Source organism: Balaenoptera physalus (assembly GCF_965194825.1).
Source record: "Balaenoptera physalus genome assembly, chromosome: 12".
Taxonomy (NCBI): Eukaryota; Metazoa; Chordata; class Mammalia; order Artiodactyla; family Balaenopteridae; genus Balaenoptera; species Balaenoptera physalus.
The window spans coordinates 81,068,191-81,091,860 of NC_138897.1; the positions used below are offsets into that span (position 1 = coordinate 81,068,191).

General features: G+C 42.7%; 1 protein-coding gene across 1 annotated transcript; it reads left to right on the forward strand.

Annotated features, from left to right (window-relative positions):
- The first annotated feature begins 1,652 nt into the window (after positions 1 to 1,652).
- On the forward strand, positions 1,653 to 21,174 carry TRAFD1 (TRAF-type zinc finger domain containing 1). The gene is made up of 12 exons (XM_082417488.1): positions 1,653 to 1,779; positions 3,663 to 3,721; positions 9,866 to 10,001; positions 10,112 to 10,165; positions 12,721 to 13,123; positions 13,788 to 13,994; positions 15,417 to 15,493; positions 16,732 to 16,962; positions 18,006 to 18,126; positions 18,829 to 19,168; positions 19,408 to 19,480; positions 19,712 to 21,174. The coding sequence occupies exons 2-12, from the start codon at positions 3,675 to 3,677 to the stop codon at positions 19,769 to 19,771; spliced, it is 1,749 nt and encodes a 582-aa protein (XP_082273614.1). The 5' UTR covers positions 1,653 to 1,779; positions 3,663 to 3,674; the 3' UTR covers positions 19,772 to 21,174.
- Positions 21,175 to 23,670: the final 2,496 nt, after the last annotated feature.

A 23,670-nucleotide genomic window follows, 5' to 3' on the forward strand; every position in this document is an offset into this window, starting at 1 on the left:
GTCACACTCCAGGCACACAATAGGTTCACCAACCAGGAAGCTCCCACCAGCCTAAGTGCCCACAGTTTCTATTGAGGTTTCGTCACCAAAGGCACGATAAATGAAATCAGTGGTCACGTGACTGAACTCAGTCTCCAGACCTCTCCCCTCCCTGGAGGTGGAAAAGTCCAATCCTCTAATCACGTGATTGGTCTTTCTGGTGACCAGCCCACTATTCTGAAGCTATCTAGGGGCTCAATTTGAGTCACCTCATTAGCATAACATAGACACTTCTGTTGCTCAGGAAATTCCAAGGTTTTTCTGTGCCAGGAACCAGGGACAAAAAACAGAGACATTATATTCTTTATTATACCACAGCAGTATCACACTCATTGTCATTACCATTGCGCTTGTCTCCCTGGTAAGCTTCTGGGAAGGCAGGGAGCTTGACCTGTTGTTTGCCACATATGGTGCCCTCTTTAAATTTGCTGAGCAAATCAATGAGGCTGGTGCTGTTGTAGTTCTGGACTTCAGGTATTGGTTATGCTGTATTCAAAAACAGCACCTTGTAGCCAAAATGTCTATCAACAGGGAACTAGTTGAATAAACCACGGCACATCATACAATGGAATCACTACTGAAAAAGTATGAAGATGCTCTAGATAGATGTGCTAATAATGAATAGATCTCTAAGGCAGAATGTGTAGTACTACAAAAAAAAGTCAAGGTGCAGAACAATATAGCATGGTATGTTCTCTTTCACATACAATGAAAAGTGTTTAAATCCTAACTGTACAGCCTAGTGACCATTTACTAATTAATACATCCGTGTTTACCACTTTGCAGATCAAGTTATAGAACATTTCCAGGACTTGGAAATCTTTCTCATATTTCCTTGCAGACCATACTCTCCAAATGGGAACCATTATTCTAACTTCTCTCACCTTGGATTAATTTTGTCTGATTTTGAACTTTATATCTTTGGAATCAGAGAATATACTGCCTATTTAAACTAAGCATTCTATCCTGTTATAAATAAATAATGCTTTGTGACCTGCTTCTCCTGCTTACCACTATGTCATGAATGTCTTGCATTTATAATCTTCAAAAAAAATGATGACTTTAAATTGTTGCATTGTAAATAATATGTTCTCTGCTATATTTAACTATCCTATTTTTTTTTTTTTAATTCATGAGGGAGGAGTTCAGAGAATCCATACAGGCAGCAAGTGGAGAAACTAGAACCCAGGCCTGCGTGTCAGGCACTCACTTTTCCACTGCAAAAAGCAAAGTGCTCAAATATGGGCAGAGTCTTGCAAATGTCTCGCACGAGGGCATTATAATAGCAACAAGAATGACTAATAAGTATTAATGGCTCATGACAAGAGAACAAATGCTATTAATTATCTTAATATATAAGGCATATTAGTAATGTGTGTACAGAATTATTCATGCAAATATGATTAGCCTGTGTCAGGAGCAGTTACTGGGCGCAGACCTGGGCTCACAGCCCCGGTCTCTGCCCCTCCTTCCAGATGTGCATGGGTTGGGACTTCCAGGGACACGCCCCCGTGGAGCTTGAGGAGCCAATCGGAGCGTGGAAGGCGGGGCTCTGGGAGCGACAACGGTGCTATCCAATGGTCAGAGAGTTTGGGCCAACCCTGGCCAATGGGCGCGCTCCTCCAAGACGGTCGGAAGTGGTGAGGCGGCTCCGGGGGCCGTTGTTCAGCGTGGGGGCTGACTGAAGAGGCTCAGTGGCTTGGCTGGCTGGTCGGTTCGGCGTCGTTCCTCTCGTCCCAGGTGAGAGAAGCGGTGGCCAGCGCCTGGGGAACCTCCTGCGGCCTCCAGTTCGGGAGGAGGCCGGCATCCCGAGGGCGGGGTGTGTGAGCGAGGGGCTTCTGGGCCCGGGGGTCGCGGGGGGTTTCTCGTAAGGAGAAAGATGCCCGCGCCGCGGCGTCTCCCCTGGCCAGTGGGGGAGGCCGTACTTTCTTCTCTGGAAACTGGAGCTTCGACAGACCCTGGCGGCACCGCCCCTTCCAGGCCTTGGCCGCGGGGGCTGGGAGGCGGCCGTAGTTCCGAGCGCCGCCGTGGGCACCGCGCCCCGGGCGGGGCTGGGCCCGAGCCCCGAGCTGCCAGCCTCAGGGGTCGCGGATGGCCTCGTGCGGACTTTAGGCCGACGGGCCCGTGTTCGAGTCACCACTCGGAACAACTGTGCGACGGCTGTCTCCCTGGACTTCCTCTTTCGCGGTCTCTGAAATGGGGATGATGGCTTTCACCTGGTAGGGTTGTGGTCTGGATTAAAAGATTGTCCATGTAAAGCGTTTAGCAATCATTGAACACACAGTAAATGGCAACTATTATTTGTGAAGCTGGTGCCCTCTCCACTCCCCATCTCGGACGCCCCCTGGGAGGGGGCAGTTGGAAACCGCCTCCTCCTGGGTGTGGACCCTGCGGTGATGTCTCCACCCCCTCGGGCACAGGAAATCCCGGGGGTGCTGGCTGACCCCCTAAGAGGGGCGCCTTCTAAGGTTTGAAGGAAACTTATTCTACCAAAGCGCTTCCATGCATTCGCTCATTTACTCCTCCCAGTGACTCTTTAAAATATTGTCAGTTGTCTGCGTGAGGAATCTGAGGCTCAGGGAGGTTAAATCACACACCCGCTGAGCGGCAGAACCAGAATTGGCCCTCAGTGGGGCCGACTCCGAGCCCTGCGAGTCACCCCAACTCCCTTGCTGCTGGAAAACCGGGCACTTCCCTCATCCGAGGCTCTTACCTTGCCTTAGTGGGCTGGAATAATCTAAAGTAAATACAGGTATTAAAGTTGCAAGGGCTTTGCTTTCTGTATTGACATCTTGTTGAGAAAGAAGGGAAAATTTTCAGTGATGAAACCTGGCAGACACGATCTCAACTAAATGATAAAAGTTAACATCATCCGTAATAATAAGACTGTTAACATCATGTGCTTTCTGATATAATGCACTGAGATGAGCACAACATCACTTCTGTGGTATTTCTGTCCAAAATGTATTAATCATGAGAAAACATCAAATGAACCCAAACTGAAGTATATTCTACAGAATAACTAGCCAGCTCGTTTAACAAGGTTATTCAAGATGAAAGACTGAAGGAATTCCCTGGTGGTCCAGTGGTTAGGGCTCCGTGCTTCCACTGCAGGGGGCACAGGTTCGATCCCTGGTCAGGGAACTAAGATCCTGCATGCCTTGAGACCAGGAAAGAAAGAAAGACTGAAGAAATCTCCCAGATCAAAGAAGATTAAGGAGAAATAACAGCTAAATGCAATATGTGACTCTGGATTGCATCCTGAACCAGAGAAAGGGCATTAGTGGCATTATTTGTGAAACTAACTAATTGTAGATTAGTTTTTAGTATTGTATTAGTGTTAGTTTCCTGCACTTGGTCATTTTACTATGGTTATTTATGATGTACTGGGTGAGAGGTATGTGGGAATTCTTTGTGCTGTTTTTGCAAGTCAAATTATCTTAAAATGAAAACTAAAAAATCAAAAGGTAAAACCCTAGTGTGTTGGGTATTAAATGAAATGCACTGGTTTTGGTGACATTTTCTGTGCACTGTTTTTTTTTGTTTTGTTTTTGTGTTTTGCATGTCATTCTTAAAGCAGAAATGAAATTGAAAGCTCATACTTCTTCCTTTGTTGTTTTCAGGAACAGCTAAAGATGGCTGAATTTCTGGATGGCCAGGACACTCGACTGTGTGACAACTGGTAAGAAATCTAAGAAATGTTCTTGGAATGAGGACAGTTCTTTAACGAGTTGGTTTATTTATTGGCAGGTTAAAATTGGAGTGATATAATACGTTGTGCAAATATGTGGGACTAAAGCTTTTTTAACAATTTTGGATAAAATTGCCTGTTCTAGAAATTCGACAACATGGTTGGTTTAGGTAGCATAGAGTAGTGACTAGACTGATGGGATGAAGGCTCAGGGCTCTGGTTCCTACCATTAATTAGTTAATGACTTTTGGCAAGTCACTTGACTGCTTTGAAACCTCACTTTTCTGACCTATAGGTAAGGGAATTTATTTTTTGTCTTCCTGGAAAAATATTGTACTTTTTAACTTTTTTTTGCTTTTTTTAAAAAAAAAAATTTTATTTATTTGGCTACACTGGGTCTTAGTTGTGGCATGCAGGATCTTTAGTTGCGGCACGTGGGCTCTTAGTTCTGGCATGTGGGATCCAGTTCCCTGACCAGGGATCGAACCCGGGCCACCCCTGCATTGGGAGCGCGGAGTCTTAGCCACTGGATCACCAGGAGAGTCCCTGCTTTTTAAATGATGCTGAAAAATATAATGAAATGTTTGGACTAGAGCAGTGTTTTTTAAAGTGCGTTGCCAGGATTTCCCTGAATGGCTACAGTGGCTGTCTTGAGGTTGATTGGGAGCAAGGTTTAGTGTGAACTTGGCTCTACATGTACAATCAGAGCAGCTCAACTGTTTTTTTTTTAATATATATATAAATTTATTTTATTTATTTATTCTTGGCTGCATTGGGTCTTCGTTGCTGCGCACTGGCTTTCTCTAGTTGTGGTGAGCGGGGGCTACTCTTTGTTGCGGTGCACGGGCTTCTCACTGCAGTGGCTTCTCTTGTTGCGGTGCACGGGCTCTAGGCGCCGCAGGCTTCAGTAGTTGTGGCACGTGGGCTTAGTAGTTGTGTCTCACGGGCTCCAGAGCGCAGGCTCAGTAGTTGTGGTGCACGGGCTTAGTTGCTCCGTGACATGTGGGATCTTCCCGGACCAGGGCTCGAACCCGTGTCCCCTGCATTGGCAGGCGGATTCTTAACCACTGCGCCACCAGGGAAGCCCCAGCTCAGCTGTTTTTATAAAGGATTTTGCTGAAGGAATGTTCCACTGCTTTAAAAAAAAAAAAGTCTAGTCAAAGTCTTCCAGCAGTCCAATTTAATCATTATCATTTCATGATTCCAAAACTGTTAGTGGAAAGACTGGATGCAGACTTGAATGTCAAGCTTTCTTATTTTGTTGTTTTTAACCGACAGGAGTGACAAGAAAGAGCAACTCTTTCTTGCTGAAATGAAACTTAAGAATTCAGCTAGTAATCAGCCGATTCCTGGTTGGGATTTCTCAAGAACCTGGTATTTCAATGATATACAAGTTCCCTTACTGAAAGCAAAAGAAAAAAGCAAAGCAGAACTATCTGTGCTATGTTTAACTTACCAAACTGTGTTAGAAGGTGAGAGATTTTTTTTTTTTTAAAGTCAGTCACAGACCTCATTTTTTTTTAATAAATTTATTTTTAAATTTTATTTATTTATTTATTTTGGCTGCGTTGGTTCTTTGTTGCTGTGCGTGGGCTTTCTCCAGTTGCGTCGAGCAGGGGCTACTCTTTGTTGCAGTGCGCCGTCTTATTGCGGTGGCTTCTCTTGTTGTGGAGCACGGGCTCTAGGCGCACGGGCTCAGTAGTTGTGGCGCATGGGCTTAGTTGTTCTGTGGCATGTGGGATCTTCCTGGACCAGGGCTCGAACCCGTGTCCCCTGCATTGGTGGGCAGATTCTTAACCAGCGCCACCAGGGATGTCCAGAGATTTTTTTTCGTCTGTTTTGAATGGTTATTAATTATTGGTTCAATTTCATTAATAGATATAGGCCTATTCAGATCATCTATTTCTTCTTTTTTTTTTAATTAAAAGTTTATTTTATTTTTTACAATTTTTAAAGTTACTTTCCATTTACAGTTATTACAAAATATTGCCTATATTCCCTGTGTTGTACAATACATCCTTGAGCCCATCTTACAATACTTTGTACCTCCTGCTCCCCATCCCCTATATTGTTCCTCCCCACCCCCCACTCATAACCACTAGTTTCCTCAGTGTGTCTGTGAGTCTGCTTCTTTTTTGTTATATACACTAGTTGGTCATATTTTGTTAGATTCCACATGTAAATGATATCATACGTTTGCAACTATTTTCTCCCATTCAGTAGGTTGTCTTTCTTTTTTTTTAATCATTTCTTTCTTTTTTTTCCCATGTTCAATATTAGTTATCTATTTTATACATATTGGTGTATACATGTCAATCCCAATACCCCAATTCATCCCCCCCGCCCTGCCACTTTCCCCTCTTGGTGTCCATGCATTTGTTCTCAGAGATGTTGATAAGGAAAACAGTTTGACCCAGATTGTTGAAAGGTTGAGCCAGATAAAAATTTTTCTTCTTTTTTTGCCTTTTTCTTTCTGCTCAGCTTCTTGGCAGCATTAGGATATAATCAGAACAACTGCTGGTCACAATATTCTTTCCCTGCATGGAATTAAGATTTTATTTCTGTGAGGGTGTCTTGCCTTATAGGGTATTTTTTTCTACTGTGCTACTATCACTTTTGCCATTTTAAAACTATTGTAGCTCTGTTTAGGTTTTATGTGTACTGTTCCTGATGCAAAGTGTAATAATCAATGATACACGTATTCACAAGGAAACATTGTGATTTTATAAGAAAACAGACAAATTGGCTTTAACATCAGTTAAGATATTCTTATTTTATCGGTCCACTCCAATATGAAGGAATCTCAAACCTAAGACAGTATATAAATAACCATGCTAAGAGAGTTTAAAAAAAAGGGGGGGGGGGTAAGTTAATGGAAAGCTAATGAAAACAAGGTTATTCAAGGCCAAAGCAATTTATTTAAAGAAAAAAAGCAGATTAGCATGGAAAGCTGACTAAGCCAGCACAAACCTCCCGTCTGAGTAGCCCTGTTTAAATTCCAGGTTTTAAAATTTTGTCTCTAGAGCCATATTCCTGTTGTTCCTTAAGAAAAGTTAAGGTACTCATCAAAATATGAACTGCGATTAAACCTGCTGGGTCAGTAAAAAGAATAGTTTGTTGTGATTGAAGATGTTTTTTGCATGTTATCTCTTTTCTTACTGTACTGTCTGATTGATGGGAGAGTTTGCGTCTAGGGAACAGAAACTTCAGTGTTAGAAGGCTTCGACTTTTTATTTTTGCATGGCTCGATGTGTTTAGCATTTGGAAGGCTACTGGGGATTTTTCTGAAAGCCTTGGCTTGCCTTTCATTCATTTCTATCTAAAATGAAATTTCATCTCTAACTTGGCTAGTCCTACCTTGGGGCTTTTAGCAGTTTTATCTAGAATGGAATTGTGTTCTTATTTATGTCACTTAGAATGTCTTGCTTTTATCTGTAGTTAGGTAGCAAGTATATTGGTATTTTGTCTGGTTAGTACATTTGGCGGAACTACCTTGGCAGTTAAATTTAAAAAGAAAGCAAAACCATCAGGCAACTGTTTCATGTAATTGTTGAAAATAGCTTTTATCTTTTTCTTTCAAGGTTTCCCAAGAGGTGAAAATGTGTAATAGTAAATGCTCTGTGACCTAACCTGACAGCTGCTTTTGATTCTTGCTTCTTTATGTTATGGTCCTTAATATTTTTTAATTCTAAAATTTTAGTGGCATTATGTATGTAGAATGCTCTATGTCAAAATAGCCCTGTAAAATAAAAACTAGAGACATTTATTTTCTTGACTTTAAAAGAAAATTATTGTCAAAATTATGAAAAAAGAATGTAGACTCTCAGCACTGTAAGCAGTAGTTACTGGCTTTAATTTTTTGTGGCATTTGTGCACATAGGATTTGCAATCAGGATACAGCTTTGCTTCTTGCACTTTGTTGGTGTACCATATTTAACTAGCTGTTCCCTTAGAGTTTAGATATTTTTAATGGTTTTCAGTTTTTCACCATTTTATGACACTAATGATAATCTTTGTGATCCCAAGAGTGGAATTACTGGGTCTTTAACATGTAATTACAGGGTCTTTAAATACTCTTTAAGCATATAATTTTATGGTCCTAGAGATGCATTTGTAGACAGTTTATTTTTAAAATTTTTTTATTATTAAGTTAATTGATTAATTTATTTATTTTCAGCTGCGTTGGGTCTTTGATGCTGCGCGCAGGCTTTCTCTAGTTGCCAGGAGTGGGGGCTACTCTTCGTTGCGGTGCGCGGGTGGCTTTAGTAGTTGTGGCTCACGGGCTTAGCTGCTACGTGGCATGTGGGATCTTCCCAGACCTGGGCTCAAACCCATGTCCCCTGCATTGGCAGGCGGATTCTTAACCACTGCGCCACCAGGGAAGTCCTGTAGACTGTTGAAAAGCAGTGGTTTTATACTACCACTAGCAATATTTTAGAGTACTAGTTTCATAACATCTTTAATAGTGGGACTACTTTTAATATTTATTAGTTTAATAGAGTTAGATGATAACTTTGATTTATAGCTCCTTCCACTATATATTTTAATATTCCACACTTTCGAAAAACTTAGCCTGGGTTAATTTAAAACCAGTGGTTTCCTTAGAAAGCTGGGAATTTTGGAAAAATAGGGGAAGTTAAATGTATTGAAACATTCATTGGTCATTTCCGTCTTCATCCATTTGAGTTTTCTTCCCATCTCTCACACTTGACTGTTATTCTGTATCACCTTCCAGTTTTGGTATGAGAGCTGCCTTGATAGTTCTACCTTTGGATAAAAATGAATTTGCATTTTTTGGTGTCTTGGTCTTTGAGATTGGGAGTATGACTATCGCTGGAGGCACATCATTCATCCTACTTTGAAATGTTTCTTAGACTATGTATGAAGATAAAAACTATAAAAGAGAAATAAGCTACCTACAACTTAACGTGGGAGAAGGTTTCTGTAGTATTCAGCTTCAGAGGCAAAATGGGTTATTAAAGATTTGTTGTGTAACTATATTTATCCTGTTCAGTATTTTATTTTCTGAAAATTTATTCTAGGTGACATACAGGCACATTCTTTTAATGCATCCTTTAGTTAGACTGTGAAATTGGAGCTTTCTAATGGTCATAACCAAATGAGTGAAAGGAAGGCCTTTGAATATTATGTGCCTCTAGTTTGAGTGTATATGTACTCTGGGAGAGGGGTTCAGGATTTCATTTTTGTACATTTCTGCAGTGAAGTTTATACCAACCCAGCCACAGAACTTGGTCCCAATTAGCGTCCAGCCTGCCTTGAAAGACAGGTTGGACATAAAGGAGGCAAGTTCCCCTTCCCCCACTGACAATCCCAAAGCTGGCATCTGCTCCTTTTGGTTTGACTTTTAGTGGAATAAAATCTACTGAGATTAAAGCTACCTGAAACTGAGAGTGAAAATAAATGGTAGGCTGTTTTTTAAATAATCCTGGAGTGGATCATTATGCTTTGGGGCATGGATGGTTTTGGAAAAGCCTAGCTCAGCTAGCTCTTCCTGGCATCTGACTTCATGTTGTTAGTTGTGATAAGCTCTGACATCTAGAAAGTGAGGCTGAGCTTTTAGAGATAGTGCCTAGCACTGATAACTCAGAGTGTTGCACAGAAGACTCAAAACCTTCAGGAGTTAATTCTTTTTTTTTTTTTTTTTTTAAAGATTTATTTATTGATTCATTCATTGATTGATTGCTATGTTAGGTCTTCGTTTCTGTGCTAGGGCTTTCTCTAGTTGCGGCAAGCGGGGGGGCCACTCTTCATCGCGGTGCACGGGCCTCTCACTATCGTGGCCTCTCGTTGCGGAGCACAGGCTCCAGACGCGCAGGCTCAGTAGTTGTGGCTCACGGGCCCAGTTGCTCCGCGGCATGTGGGATCTTCCCAGACCAGGGCTCGAACCCGCGTCCCCCGCACTAGCAGGCAGACTCTCAACCACTGCGCCACCAGGGAAGCCCAGGAGTTAATTCTTGAAAAGCAGGGGTAGTAACAGTCGTAAGAGCTTATACACTAGATACTCACTAAAGATAAATAATGGAGACTAAAGATTGGGCAGGACAGATTTACGTGTGATACCTCTGGGCATAGATGTCAGTAATTCTTGCCTTTTTCTTTGATCTATTTCTATAGCAAAAAAGAAATTCCTGTGTTTAACTTTACCATCCATGAGATCCACTGTCAAAGGAACATTGGTATGTGTCCTATCTGCAAGGAACCATTTCCCAAATCTGACATGGAGACTCACATGGCTACAGAACACTGTCAGGTGAACCACCAAGTACTTAGATGTTAATAAATGGATTATACTTGCTATTGTGTAATAGCAAGTGAGCATGTTGTCACGAATAACTTACTGATTCTTGCTTCTTACCCTAGGTGACCTGCAAATGTAACAAGAAGTTGGAGAAGAGGCAGTTAAAGAAGCATGAGGTTAGTTGCCCTGCACTGTGAAGGCAGTGAATTACCTTGGGGCCAATTCTATTGAGATTACAGAGCCACATGCAGAGCAGAAAGCCAGTGTTGTTGTGTCTTTGTTCTCCACCAGCTCCATGCACACTGCCTCTCAAAGCCTATTTGAGACTTTGTTTGCTGCCAGATTTGACTGCATGGCTGCCGTGCTTTATGCTCAAGCCTCAGAGCCTTTCCCTTTGGAACCGAGTCATTTCTCCTGGGGTTTGTTTATTGGCAGGCTCACTTGAGTGCTAAACCAAGCCTGGGATTGCCGGTGTGCTACGACCTCTAGCACACAGCCTGCCTTACATCTTGTAATTTCATTTTGACTTCTTGATCACTTGGATGACATGCTGTTTATACCCAAAGAAATTCTCAGAGAGCATTTGATGAGAGAATATCGTTTGGTCCCTAGTTGAGATAAAATTGGCTGTAGTTGAATGAGTATGTGTGTGTGTATATATATATATTTTTTTTTTTTGAATGAGCATATTCACCAGTTAAAAATCCCAACAGCTATTTAGTTGGTGGTCATGCATGAGTGTGTGTACATATGTAAAAATTCATCAAGGTATGCACTTATGATTTGTGCATTTCGTTCTATGTATCTAAAAAAACTATTAACTTATTAATTTATAATTTTAAAAGGTGATTCATATTCAATGTAGAAAACTTGGAAAATATAAAAAGAAAGAACTACTCATGACCCCACAGCTCAGAGATAAACATCTCATAAATAATTTAGCACTCTTACTGTCATTATTTTTTCTAAGCATTTGACTTATGTTTTACTAGGCCTCACCAGCAAAAGGGGGGTTATGATTGAGGTCATATTAACAATAATAATAAGTATTTCTTTGGCTCTTAACATCTACTTGCTGCATAAAACAACTCCAATCAGTTGTCCCCCTCTTCTCCTTTTTCTCCCAGCTATTTCTGGGAGTCATATGGTGATAACACCAATCATTATAAAGGTACACGTACAAAGTATTTCCTAACATTCCTGCATGTCAGGCTATGACAGTAGTAGACCACAGATTAAAGAGTTAAAAAAAAATTCTCCTTTAAAAAAAAAAAAGTTGACACTTTATTTGCTGTTCTTGTGAGTTATTAGCAATTTTTAGGGTTGTTAACAAAGTACTTTATATTATGTGGTGTGTGCCAGCAATTATTTGCTCTTTTGCTTTTGAGTAACTTAAATCAGTGGCATTTATCTGATAAAACTTTTCTTTAAAAAAACATCTTTCTGAATTGATATTATAGCTACATGATATATAATTTTAAAGCCACAAAAGCATATATGTAAAAATTATCTCTCTTCCACCCCTGTTCCTAAGCACTCTTTGTCAGTTTCTTATGTTTTCTGTAAGAGATATTCCATGCATATACAAACAGTGTGAAAAATGTTTGAAGTATCATTTAGAATAAAACTTCGGTTTAATTTGTATGAGAAGAAATTTTGCTCTTTGACACAGTGGTTGTAAAGTGTCTAAACTTTAGAAATGATGTTATATGAAAGTTCTGAGTTTAAGTTCCCAAGTTTTGGAATGTCCATATCATAGTAACATATTCTTTCATATCTTTTTAAAGAAATATTAATTATTTAGTGCTTTAGTGACAATTTCAAATTAAGTATAAAAGTTTTGTCCTTCATCTGCTGAATACATTCACATTCTTGGGGTCATCTTCATTGGTGATTCTTGACTTATTTGGTCAATTTAAAGCCAGTGCTGGGCTTCCCTGGTGGCGCAGTGGTTAAGAATTCGCCTGTCAATGCAGGGGACACGGGTTCGTGCCCTGGTCTGGGAAGATCCCACATGCTGTGGAGCAACTAAGCCTGTGCGCCACAGCTACTGAGCCTGCGCTCTAGAGCCCTTGAGCCACAACTACTGAGCCCACGTGCTGCAACTGCTGAAGCCTGAGTGCCTAGAGCCCGTGCTCCGCAACAAGGAAGACCACCACAATGAGAGGCCCGCGCACCGCAACAGGGAGTGGCCCCTGGTCGCCGCAACTAGAGAAAGCCCACGCTCAGCAACAAAAACCCAACGCAGCCAAAAATAAAATAAATAAAATTTTAAAAAAGCCAGTGCTATATACAAATGTGCAGACTCGAAAAATCAATGTCTTTCAAAAGGACAATCCCTTTTCCTCATTGCCAGGTACTTAAATCGGAGTAGTAAGGGGAAATTGGTCTGGGGGAGCTTTGACAAGCATATATGAATTGCTGTGCTTTTGCTATTTGCTCCTGGGCTTCTCTGGCTGATTTTGGGTTACTTTGTAATGTGTGCACAAAATGATGGTAGGGTGGCTGAGTGAGTAGCTTCCTTATAAGACTTTCTTTTCCTTTGTAGAACTTGGTGGCAGGACAAAGAGGGAAGCGGTGACTCTTAAATACATAGAAAACCATGGCAGGCAAAGCTAGGGTTAGAAGAGAATATTTTTGTAAATACTTTTTACTTTCCTTGCCCTGTACTTTATAAAACATGGCCTCTCTTAGAGTCACATATTAACTGCCTCATTATTCTGTTTTGCAGGAGACTGAGTGTCCTCTACGACTTGCCCTTTGCCAGCACTGTGATTTGGAGCTTTCTGTTCTCAAACTGAAAGACCATGAAGATTACTGTGGTGCCCGGACAGAGTTATGTGGCAGCTGTGGGCGCAATGTCCTGGTGAAAGATCTGAAGACTCACCCTGAAGTTTGTGGGAGAGATGTGGAGGAAAAGAGAGATGAGGTTGCCGTGCCACCTAATGCATATGATGATTCTTGGGGTCAAGATGGTATCTGGATTGCATCCCAACTCAGACAAATTGAGGCTCTGGACCCACGCATGAGGCTCCCTCGAAGGTCCCTGAGAGCCTTTGAATCAGACCTTTTCCAAAGTAGAACCACCAACCAAAGGAGCATGACAGCCCAGTTTCCAATTCAGAATAATCTATGTGAGTTGTGTTTGGGATTAGAAAACTGGAATGGTATCAGATCTTAGGGCAAGTGGGAACAGGGCTTTGGAGCCAAATAGATCTTAATTATAGAAACCTGATTGTAGCTGGGTAACGTAAGGAAGAATACTTAACTTTCCTATAGATTGGAAAAGCAGAACCTCTTTGCTATTGGATTTTTGCTGGATGACAGTTAGGGTTGATGGATGACAATGCTGTTAATAGCTGACATTTACTGAGTACACCCTGTGTGCTTAAAGGCATTTACAGAGTGCTTTAGCTGTATTAACTCGTTTAGTTCTCACAACAGTTTTATGAGGGTAGGTGAGTGGTAGAGCTGGGATTTGAATTCAGGCAATCTGACCCCATGCTTTAAGCCATCCTGCTATAATGCAGAAAATACATATAAAATGCCTAGCACAGTGCCTATCTCGTAGTTATAGCTCATTAATATTGTTTATTAATAAAACTGTTAGAATAATAATGGAGGCTTTTATCATGGCACACTTAACATTTGGAGTCCCATGAGCACTGAAGGGCTGGGCCTCTTTTGTTCCTGCACAGATTCCTATAAACCTTGAATATTTGCTAGGCATGGGCTTGAACTAAGGGATGGCACCATCTTTACGTTTCTTGAATACTGGCTTTATTTTTTCTTCCCCAGTGGAAGAACAAGAAAGGCAGGAAAGGAATAGAAGCCGACAGACCCTCAAAGAGGGTGGTGAAGACAGTGCAAACTTGGATTTCATGTTGGCCCTAAGTCTGCAAAATGAAGGCCAGGCCCCCAACTTGGCAGAGCAGGACTTCTGGAGGGTCATATGTGAGGCAGACCAGTCCCGTGAAGGTCCCGGTGCTCTGACTGACATAAGGGGTATGTTTGTTTACTCTGCACTAGCCTCTGTCTCTACAGTTTTTTAAAGTCTTACACTAAACAATTTATATAAAATTGAAAGTTTTTCGTGACATAGAATTTGTTTTTTTATTTTGTTCATTTGCTTTTCTCACCTCTTATTTATTTATTCATTCATTCATTTATTCATTTACTTATTTACTTATTTATTCATTCATTCTTGCACGCATGCATGAATGCTGCACCAGGTCTTAGTTGTGGTACGTGGGATCTTTAGTTGCGGCATGTGGGATCTAGTTCCCTGACCAGGGATCGAACCCAGGCCCCTGCATTGGGAGCGCAGAGTCTTAACCACTGGACCACCAGGGAAGTCCCTGTCATATCTTTAAACATGTTAAAAATACTTATTTTTCTATTGTGTCTGAAAATATGCCTAAAGTCTATTTTTTGCTGTTTGCTGTTTCTACTGACGCTCACGGTAGCTTGCTGCTTCCCTCTGTGTGCGTGCATGTGTGCGTGTGTGTGTTTTAACATTAAGTTTTCTGGTGTGTTCCTCTGAGGGTATTTATATATGCTTCTAGCAGGCTCCTGGGGATACTACTGACTGGAATAATTTTAAATTGAAGTTTTGGCCTGGGCTTCTTAAAACCATAAATATGAATTAATGTAAAAACATAAATGTAGATTCTCTAGTCAAACCCATGTAAAGGCCAAACTCTGGTTACTGTACCTTAGTAGAGATTTTTCTCTCTTCTATGTAGAGCCAAAACCTAGTTAGGCAAGTTTCCTTACCTCCTCGCATCGTTCACCCTCCCTTGTTCAACAGTCTGACTGAGGCTGTTGTGTTTTGGGATGCCTGGATTAAAATTACTCTTATTGGGTTGGCCAAAAAGTTCTTTTGGGTTTTTGTAACATCTTACGGAAAAGCCTGAATGACCTTTTTGGCCAACCCAATATTTTCTCATTTAAGTTACTTTTATTCAACATCTTTTGTTTATATTTTGTACTGGGAGGGTTTTTCTTTTCAGGATATTTGTCTTCCAGTAGTATCCAAGCCTCAGTTTCTTCATCTGTAAAATGAGGGTCATGTGGATCTACTTCATAACATTTTTCCTGAGGATTGAAATAATGCACAGAAGGTTTTTAGATTAGTGACTAGGGTTATGACACATTTAAATTTCTTCCTTAATTGGAATAGTGGGTAAACTACTAATTTACTGCTTCTCAGGAAATGGTGACAAGTAAATCTCTTTCTGTAGAGCAAGTTTTTTCTTAGGGTTTGTCTCTTAAACAGTTTCCCTTCAAGGATTTTCAGCCCCACAAATTGCTATGTCTAAGAAATTGCAAAGGAAATCAGACTTTCCTGTCAAACCCCCCAGGGGGGATAAAAGGTAGAATCAGGTTTGTTTTTGTTCGAGTCTGACTGTGTGGCCTGATACCTAGGTGCAGCTGATGAGACCATGTTGCCTTGTGAATTTTGTGAGGAGCTCTACCCAGAGGAACTGCTGATTGACCATCAGGTGTGTTGTGAATTACCTGAGGGCTTTAAGCTTTAGGGAGGAATGTGTGCAGGCCCTATTGGTGTTGCAGGCCACACGAGATCTTGAGCAAACTATTTTAATACAACTCCTGTGATAGGAGTAGCAACTGTGTTTCTAACCCTGGGGTGACTGACATGTGGGCATGAGAACTCAGCCTCATTCCCTCTTGGGAAAAGTAACATTTATACCAGCAGGCCCAGTTGCTGACTCCATTCTGTGGTGATAGTGTACATCTCTACTGACCATCTTGTAATCTGGTCTCATCTCATGGTACATTTGATTTATTGGAGCCATACTGAAGTCCTTGCAGTTCCCGGGAGGGTCAGGGATCTGTTTTGCACTTTACTTTTCTGCCAGCTACCCCGCTTCCTTAACACACCCCTCACTCATAGACTCGGTTCAGACATGACTTTCAGGAAACCATCCTGTGGAACGCTCTGAAGGCTAGGCCAGAGGTCCCACCTGCGTGCTCCCCGAAAGTCCTGTGCCCACAGCTCTCTTAGCCTGTTATCCTCACCCTGTGGTGTCGTCTTGCTGATCCCCTGTTGGTCTGCACCACTCTGCTAAGTTCCTTGAGAACAGGTTCTGGGTTTTCTTAGTTTCTGGAATCTCTTAACGCCTGGTATATGAAAGGTGTCAGGTATTTTGAATGATTGAAGGTTCTTGCGCTATTTAGGAATGATTAGAGAGTAGCCTTTGTGTTTGAAGAGTGGCTCCACTGATGGAGGCATCCACTTTTCCACTCAACACTCTTACTCTCTGATTTGGTTTGGCCTAGCCTGGCACTTCCATAGCTGTTAAGTAGTCCCTGTGCTCTGGGTGGAACATGCATTCCCCTCATAAGTGGAACAATACAGCATCTGAATACATCTAGTATTTGGTTTGGGAGTAGCATGAGAAAATCCATTAATAGGGATAACAAAGAATATTTGGGCCTCTCTTACTGTATGACTGTGGGAAGAATCTTGAATCTTTTCAAATTAATTTAAAAAGAATAATCACATAAACACAGTAAAAAAAAAAATTAAAACAGTGCAGAAATGTTTAAGATAAAAGCAAAGTGAGTGTTCCATCTATGTTCCTCTGACCCTTTTTAGTCCCTCTCCCCAATATTAAGCATTATTAAAATTTTGTGACTTCTGGAAAATATTTTCAGAATTTAGTTTGTTCCTTAACCTCTGCTTTTTTTTTTTTTTAACCTATGTTTTTTGAGACAGACAAGTTGTAACCCTTCATGTGCCTTACCTCCGATCAGTGTGGGCAATGCTTCTCCCAAAGGGGTGGAGGACCCTGATGTCACCTTCCAGAAGTTGATGCGGCAGGCTGCAAGTAACCAGTTAGACTCCTTGATGGGCCTGAGCAGTTCGCCTCCTGTGGAGGACAGCATCATCATCCCATGTGAATTCTGTGGGGTCCAGCTGGAAGAGGAGGTGCTGTTCCATCACCAGGTAAGAACACTTGGAGGACCTGTCCACTTCTTCCATCCTGTTGATCCTCTGAGTGAACCTGAGGCTTTTAGAGCCAAGAATGCCTCTTTGGCCTTTAAGTTGTGTGCATACCTGATCTGGCTACTGGCCATGTCCTGTTTTGTGAGCTGTCTGAGGTATAAAGTACCTCAGGCCTTTGGACTTTCTCTGCCTTCTGGCAGTGGAAACCATCCCATCACTAGCTGTGGCCCAAGGAGCCAGGACTCCATTTAAGCAGGCATGGAGGACTTGCCAGAGGGTTTAGAAGAGCATTTCCCTGAGGTCATTGACAATTTCTACTTTTGGGTTCTTCCTGTTGGGGTGGCACTTGCGTCTTGCATTCCAGGAGACTGGGATCTAATTCTAGCTTTGCCATATGGTTGGCCTAGGATAGGTCCCATTCCCTCACTGGGGACATCTGTAAATGAAGGAGTTAAACTAGTTAATCTGAAGTCCTTTTTCAGCTTTTGCAGTCTAGGATGCCGGCATCTTCGTGGAAGATACGTTTTCTGCCCCATCTTGTTTGTTATGGGAGTTAACACTGAAGGTATTTCAGGGGCATTTCTGTAATCAATGCCATATAGCTAGCTGTTGCTAGAACACCACACATTGCATTTCTGTAATAAAGACTTTTGCCTTTGGATCAAGCAGCAGATAAGTCACTGCTTGTTGTCTCCTCGGGAGACTACAAAATAAGCAGTGGTGCAAATACTCTATGGTCAAAATGTAGACATGCTTTTCTGGGCTCCTAAGACCAGCCCTTCTTTCATCCCTGCACAAATCAGAGAGTGCTTCTGTCAGTGCTAGTTGGAATGATTGCTCTGTTCCAGGTGTGCTTCCTCTTAGTCCCAGGCCCTTCCTCTCAGTGGTTGTCAAAGTCATCCTGTCCCATCCACACACCCCCCCGCCGCCAGCCTCCCCATAAGGTGTGTTCACCCAACCTGCTGTTCCTTCCTCTCCTCCCACTGCTCCCTCTCCTAGGAATGACTCAGTCCAGAGGTACTAATTCTGGTTTTTCTTGTTAGGACCAGTGTGACCAACGCCCAGCTACAGCAAACAACCACATGTCGGAGGGGATTCCTAGTCAGGATCTCCAGCCTCGACAGACCTCACCAGAGCTGCCCAAGAGGCGTGTCAGACACCAGGGTATTAGCCAGGGCTGAGCCAAGGCTGCAGGTCTGCTGCTGCCTTGGGCCTGCTTCCCACTTCTCATCTGCTACTCTAAAATGGGTTTTACCTTCATCCCAAATTAGCAAGCACAGTACGAGCTCACTGGGGACTCCCTTGGGGCTAGCTGTGGTCCCGTGTTAGACTCAGGTGTCTCGGGTGTGTAGCTTTATAGGGTAACGGCTTTGGGGACAGCCATGAGATATGCTTATCAGTCAGTGCTTATTCAGCCGCTGGTCCCTGTCGGTACACTTAGTGGATGATTGGAAGATAATTTTCAGCCTTACTGTGGCTGCCCTGGGCCCCTGCTTCTAGTTGAAATATGCTCAACTAGAGTAGGGTAATCAAACTTATTATCAGTATTCTTATTATGTAATAGTCTCACAACTAGGCAAGTAAAACTGCTTTTGAAACCCAGTTGCTATTAGAAGCCCAAAGCCAATTAGAAATGATTCTTCAAAGTTTGCTTGTGCACCATTGTTGACTAGTTAGTGAGGACTTAGGCGGTAAGTGTACAGTGTGGATTAATGTTCCCAACCCTGTCCTGGAGACATGGGTTTCAGCATCCTTTAGGGGCGAGGCAGTCATCTTTTACCCAGCATCTTTTGTTCCTGCCTGGAATCCAGCACTAATAGCAAGAGCAGCCTTTTCCCTAAAGCTGGTGTTCTTTTCTCTTCTCAGGAGACCTGTCTTCTGGTTACATGGATGGTATCAAGCAGGAAGTGGCTAAAGGGCCCACCTGTCCTCTCCCTGCCAGCAGACCCACTAACACTATGACGGCTACTTCTAACCGCCTGCCAACATCCACATCAGGCCCCAGGCCTGGGTGCCAGCCCAGCCCTCCTCGCGCTCTGAAGCTCAACAACTTAGACAGCCAGGGCATCCAGGGGCGCAGTCGAAACAGCCATAATGGGGCCCTGGCTCCTGGGCACGTTCCAGTGGTTCACTCCGCTCGAAGTCTCTACCCAGAAAACCTTGTGCCCTCTTTCCCCTGTGGGCCTTCAGGGAGATACGGAGCAAGGTGAGAATCAGTAGCCTGGGAGTGGAGCTTGTGGGTGGCTCAGGAGAACGTGGAAGTGTGGACTTCGCTTGTATTGTGGCCTGATTCAAAATGTTCCTTTGCTCTGTGTGGATTTTTATTCATTAGTTTTATCTGCTACTGGAGAGCTGCTTTTGTCTGGTTCCAGCTGTTTCTGTTCTGAGTTTTCTGACTTTTGCTCGGGGCATCTCAGGAACTAGTTTCCAATCCTTCTCTTTCAGTGGCAGGAGTGAAGGTGGCAGGAACCCCCGGGTCACCCCCACGACTGCCAGCTACCGCAGCAGACCTGCAAAGGTGAGCGGGATCCAGCCCAGAGCGCTCACTGAGGACTCAGGAGTGGGCGGGCTGGCCTGGTTCTTGAAGTCAGAGAAGCAGCTGGGCATCAGGCCGGTTGTGGCTGAGGACTGTTCTTTTGCTTTTGATGAGGAGGTTTCCATAGAAGCCTGACATTTCTGGCGCTCTTCAGGAGGAGTGCTGCTTTCTTACTTTCTACGTAAACTTCGTTTGTGTTCTATTGTTCAACAGGCAAAACCCCCCAAACAGCAGGGAGCTGGGGATGCAGAGGAGGAAGAGGAGGAGGAGTAACAGTGTCTGCAGGGAACTTGCACATCGGTTCCATCTTTCCTGCACAACTTGCCGTGGTGCAGCCCCGCCCCTTGGGCTCTGTGGGCAGGGGCCATCTGACAGATTTAACTTTTTCTAGGCTATGGCCATTTTGTGTCTTTTGAGATTGTGCTGTGGGAGTTTGGGGGTTTGAGGGAGGGTTAGCAGGGAGGCTGTTGAGAATGTTTCAGCTTTAGCTGCTGCCTTTTGGCAGCATAAGTTACGGCCTCTCGGCCCACCAGGGCTTCATCTTTTGACATACTGTCACCACTGCTTCATGGTGCTGTGTGGTCCTGGTGGAAAGAGGGAGGGTTCTGGAAACCTGGTCCCCACCAGTGAGGTGATGCTCTTCCTGTGGTGGCCTAAATTGGGGAACTTTTGGATAGCCTCTCCTGTGTACTGCCCATCCTCACTCTAGAATTTGGGCCTCTGGTGTGCATGGAGGAGCTTTGGTAAAGTGTTCAGGCCAGTTGCAATATGTGTTAGGAACGAGGTTTGGAGATGAGTTGAGCCACAGGTGAGCGGACTATGTACGGGATTTGTTTTAATCTGCTTCTTTGGCATTTGGCATCACTGCCTTCTGTTTTCTGATGGGGAGCATGGCTCCTTTGCCTTCACTGCCTTCTGATGGGAAAGGCCGGGGGCTCCCTGTCCCCTCCAGGGCCATGCTGGGCTCTGCGCTAATCAGGAGTGAGGCCTAAGCTCATGGCTTGCTCTGAAAACCAAGTATCAGAGCCCCCTCCCCCTCTTTTTATTTTACTGTTATTATTATTATTATAATTATTAACATCCTTGTGATAGAAATAAAGTTTGTACTTGGAGTTCAGCTGAGTCTTGTGGTTCCTTCTCCTGCTTGCTCTTTGGAGACCTTAGGGAGACCACAGTGGACTGGAGTCAGCTCTGAAGAATGGGGGAAGGTGAGCAGGGCTAGGTTTTCTGTGGGCTTCTTGGAACCCCAGCAGATCCAGCATCATCCTTCTCAGAGTGCCAGACATTCAAGGTATAGTTTTCTCTTTTACTGGAGTTGGAGGAAACTGACAGGTGGCTGCAGCTCTGGGGATGATTTGGGGTGGGCTGGGGGCTGTCTCCAACTGAAGAGAGGAAGGCAGATTCCTCAAAAGCGTCAGTCCTGAGAGTTGTTGAACCTTAGCAGCATTATTCATTACCCCTCAGCACCTCATACTTTGCCCTGGACCATCTAATACCTTAGGTCATTTTGAGCTCATTTGTTTTTCTCTCAACAACCTAGTGGGGGTGGGAAAGGTAGGAAGAATTGCCCCAATTTCTTATATGGAAAGGAGTGACTTGCATAGGCTATGCAGCTAATTCATGACAGCTGGGACTTGAATCCGGGTCTGAATTATACTGAGATAAAGAAAAAGGGGGACTTCCCTGGCGGTCCAGGGATTAAGACTCCATGCTTCCACTGCAGGCGGTGTAGGTTCAAAAAAGGGGACGGAACTCAGGCTCATGGCAGTGAAATCGCCAAGTCCCAACCACTGGACCGCCAGGGAATTCCCTATTTATTTCCTCTTCAGTGAACTTTGATGGTTTGTGTCTTTCAAGGAATTTGTCCATTTCAATAAGTTGTTTAACTTATTAACATAGGGTATTCATAATATTCCCTTATTATTTTAAAAATATCTGTAAAGTTTGTAGTGATGTCACCTCTTTAATTTCATTGGTTGATAATTTGTGTCTTTTCTCTTTCCCTAATGTGTTCGGCTAGAGCAGCGATCTCCAAACTTTTCCTTGATAAAAGCCAAATAGTAAATATTTAAGGTTTTGCAGGTTATGCTATGTGTATTTCAACTACAGTAAGTCCCCTACATACCAACCTTCAAGTTGCGAACTTTCAAAGATGCGAACATGAGTTTGCATGTCCAGTCATATAAGTTAGTTCACGTGTCTGGTGTACATTGTCAGGTGCGTGCATCCTCTACAAGTGGCTGTGTTTCTGTGTACTGTACAGTACTGTATAGAGTACAGTAGTACAGTATCTTTATTTCAAGCCCAGGATGTCTAGAAGCAAGCGTAAAAGCAGCGGTGATTTAGCTGGTACTGCTAAGAAGCGCCAGGAATTGGAGGCCCAGAGAAAGGACGAAGAGAGACAAGAGGAAGAAGAAGTAAATGAAGAACCGAAGAGATTCACGATGCAGGAAATGGCAAGGGAATTTTCTTTATCTGAGGAGGCACTGTTAGTTTTTGAGGCACAGGAACCAAATGTAGAACGGTACACGAAGGTTACAGCAACCATTCAAAATGCAATCCAGTGCTACCATGTCACCTATGACGAGAAAAAAGGAGCTAGACATCACTGGATCGTTTTCTCAGGAGGGTAGATAGAATTGAATCCAGCAAGGAACCAGAACCTGTGCCATCAACGTCAGGCATGAGTGAAATAGCAGCTTGCCCTATGTCTCCTATTGCTGGCAATCCTTCAGCTCCACCGTCTCCCACCTCCTCTCCCTCCTCCAGTCAGTAACTCTTCTTGCCTGTTCCCTCGATGCCAGCCTCTGTATGCCAGCTGTTGCACTGTACTACTGTACTTTTCAAGGCACTGTACTGTAAGATTAAAAATGTTTTATTTCTTGTGTTGTTTTCAATGTATTATTTGTGTGAAAAGTATTATACACGTATTACAGTACAGTACTATATAGCCAATTGTGTTAGTTGGGTACCTAGGCTAACTTTTGTTGCACTTATGAACTCGCTCTCAGAATGGAACTTGTCCATTTGGACGGGACTTACTGTACTCAACAACGCTGTTATAGAGTGAACACAGCCATGGACAATACACAAATGAATGGGTGAATAAAACTTTATTTACAAAAACAGGTAGCTGGATTATGGGCCATAGCAGGGCAACTACTGGGTTAGAGATTTATCAATTATATTGATCTCAAAAAATCAACTTTGATTCCATTGATTTCCTTTACTGTTTTTCTGCTTCCATTTCATTGATTTCCTATTCTGATTTTTATCACTTCCTTTCTTTTGCTTACTTTGAGCTTAATTTTTTCTTTACCTAGTTTCTTTTTTTTTTAAAATTTAATTAATTTATTATTATTATTATTATTATTATTATTATTTATTTATTTTTTTTTTGGCTGTGTTGGGTCTTCGTTTCTGTGCGAGGGCTTTCTCTAGTTGCGGTGAGCGGGGGCCACTCTTCATCGTGTGCGGGCCTCTCACTGTTGCAGCCTCTCTTGTGGAGCACAGGCTCCAGATGCGCAGGCTCAGTAGTTGTGGCTCACGGGCCTAGTTGCTCCGCGGCATGTGGGATCCTCCCAGACCAGGGCTCGAACCCATGTCCCCTGCATTGGCAGGCAGATTCTCAACCACTGTGCCACCAGGGAAGCCCTTTACCTAGTTTCTTAAGGTCAAAGTTGAGGTCACTGATTTGAGATCTGACTTCTTTTTTAATATAACTGTTAAGTGCTTTACCTGCATCTCACAAAGTTTTGATGTGTCTTTTCATTTCATTCAGTTTAAAGAACTTTGATTTCTTCTTTGATTTATGGGCTATTTATTAGTGTGTAATCTAGTTTCCAAACACTTGGATATTTTCCAGATTTGTTTTTGTTATTGTTTCTAATTTAATTTCACTGTGGTCAGAGAACATACTCTGTATGACTTGAATCTTTTAAAATTTATCTTGACTTCTTGTGTCCGTAGAATATTCTCCAGGCCATAATTGTTCTGTATGTACTTGAAAAGAATGTGCATTCTGTTTTGGTTGGATGAATGTTATATAAATGGCAGGTAGGTCAACATTGGTTGATAGTGGTTTTCAAGCCTTTATATCCTTACTGATTTTCTGTTTACTTGTTCTATATATTATTGAGTGGGAAATCTCTTATTATAATTGAGGATTGTCT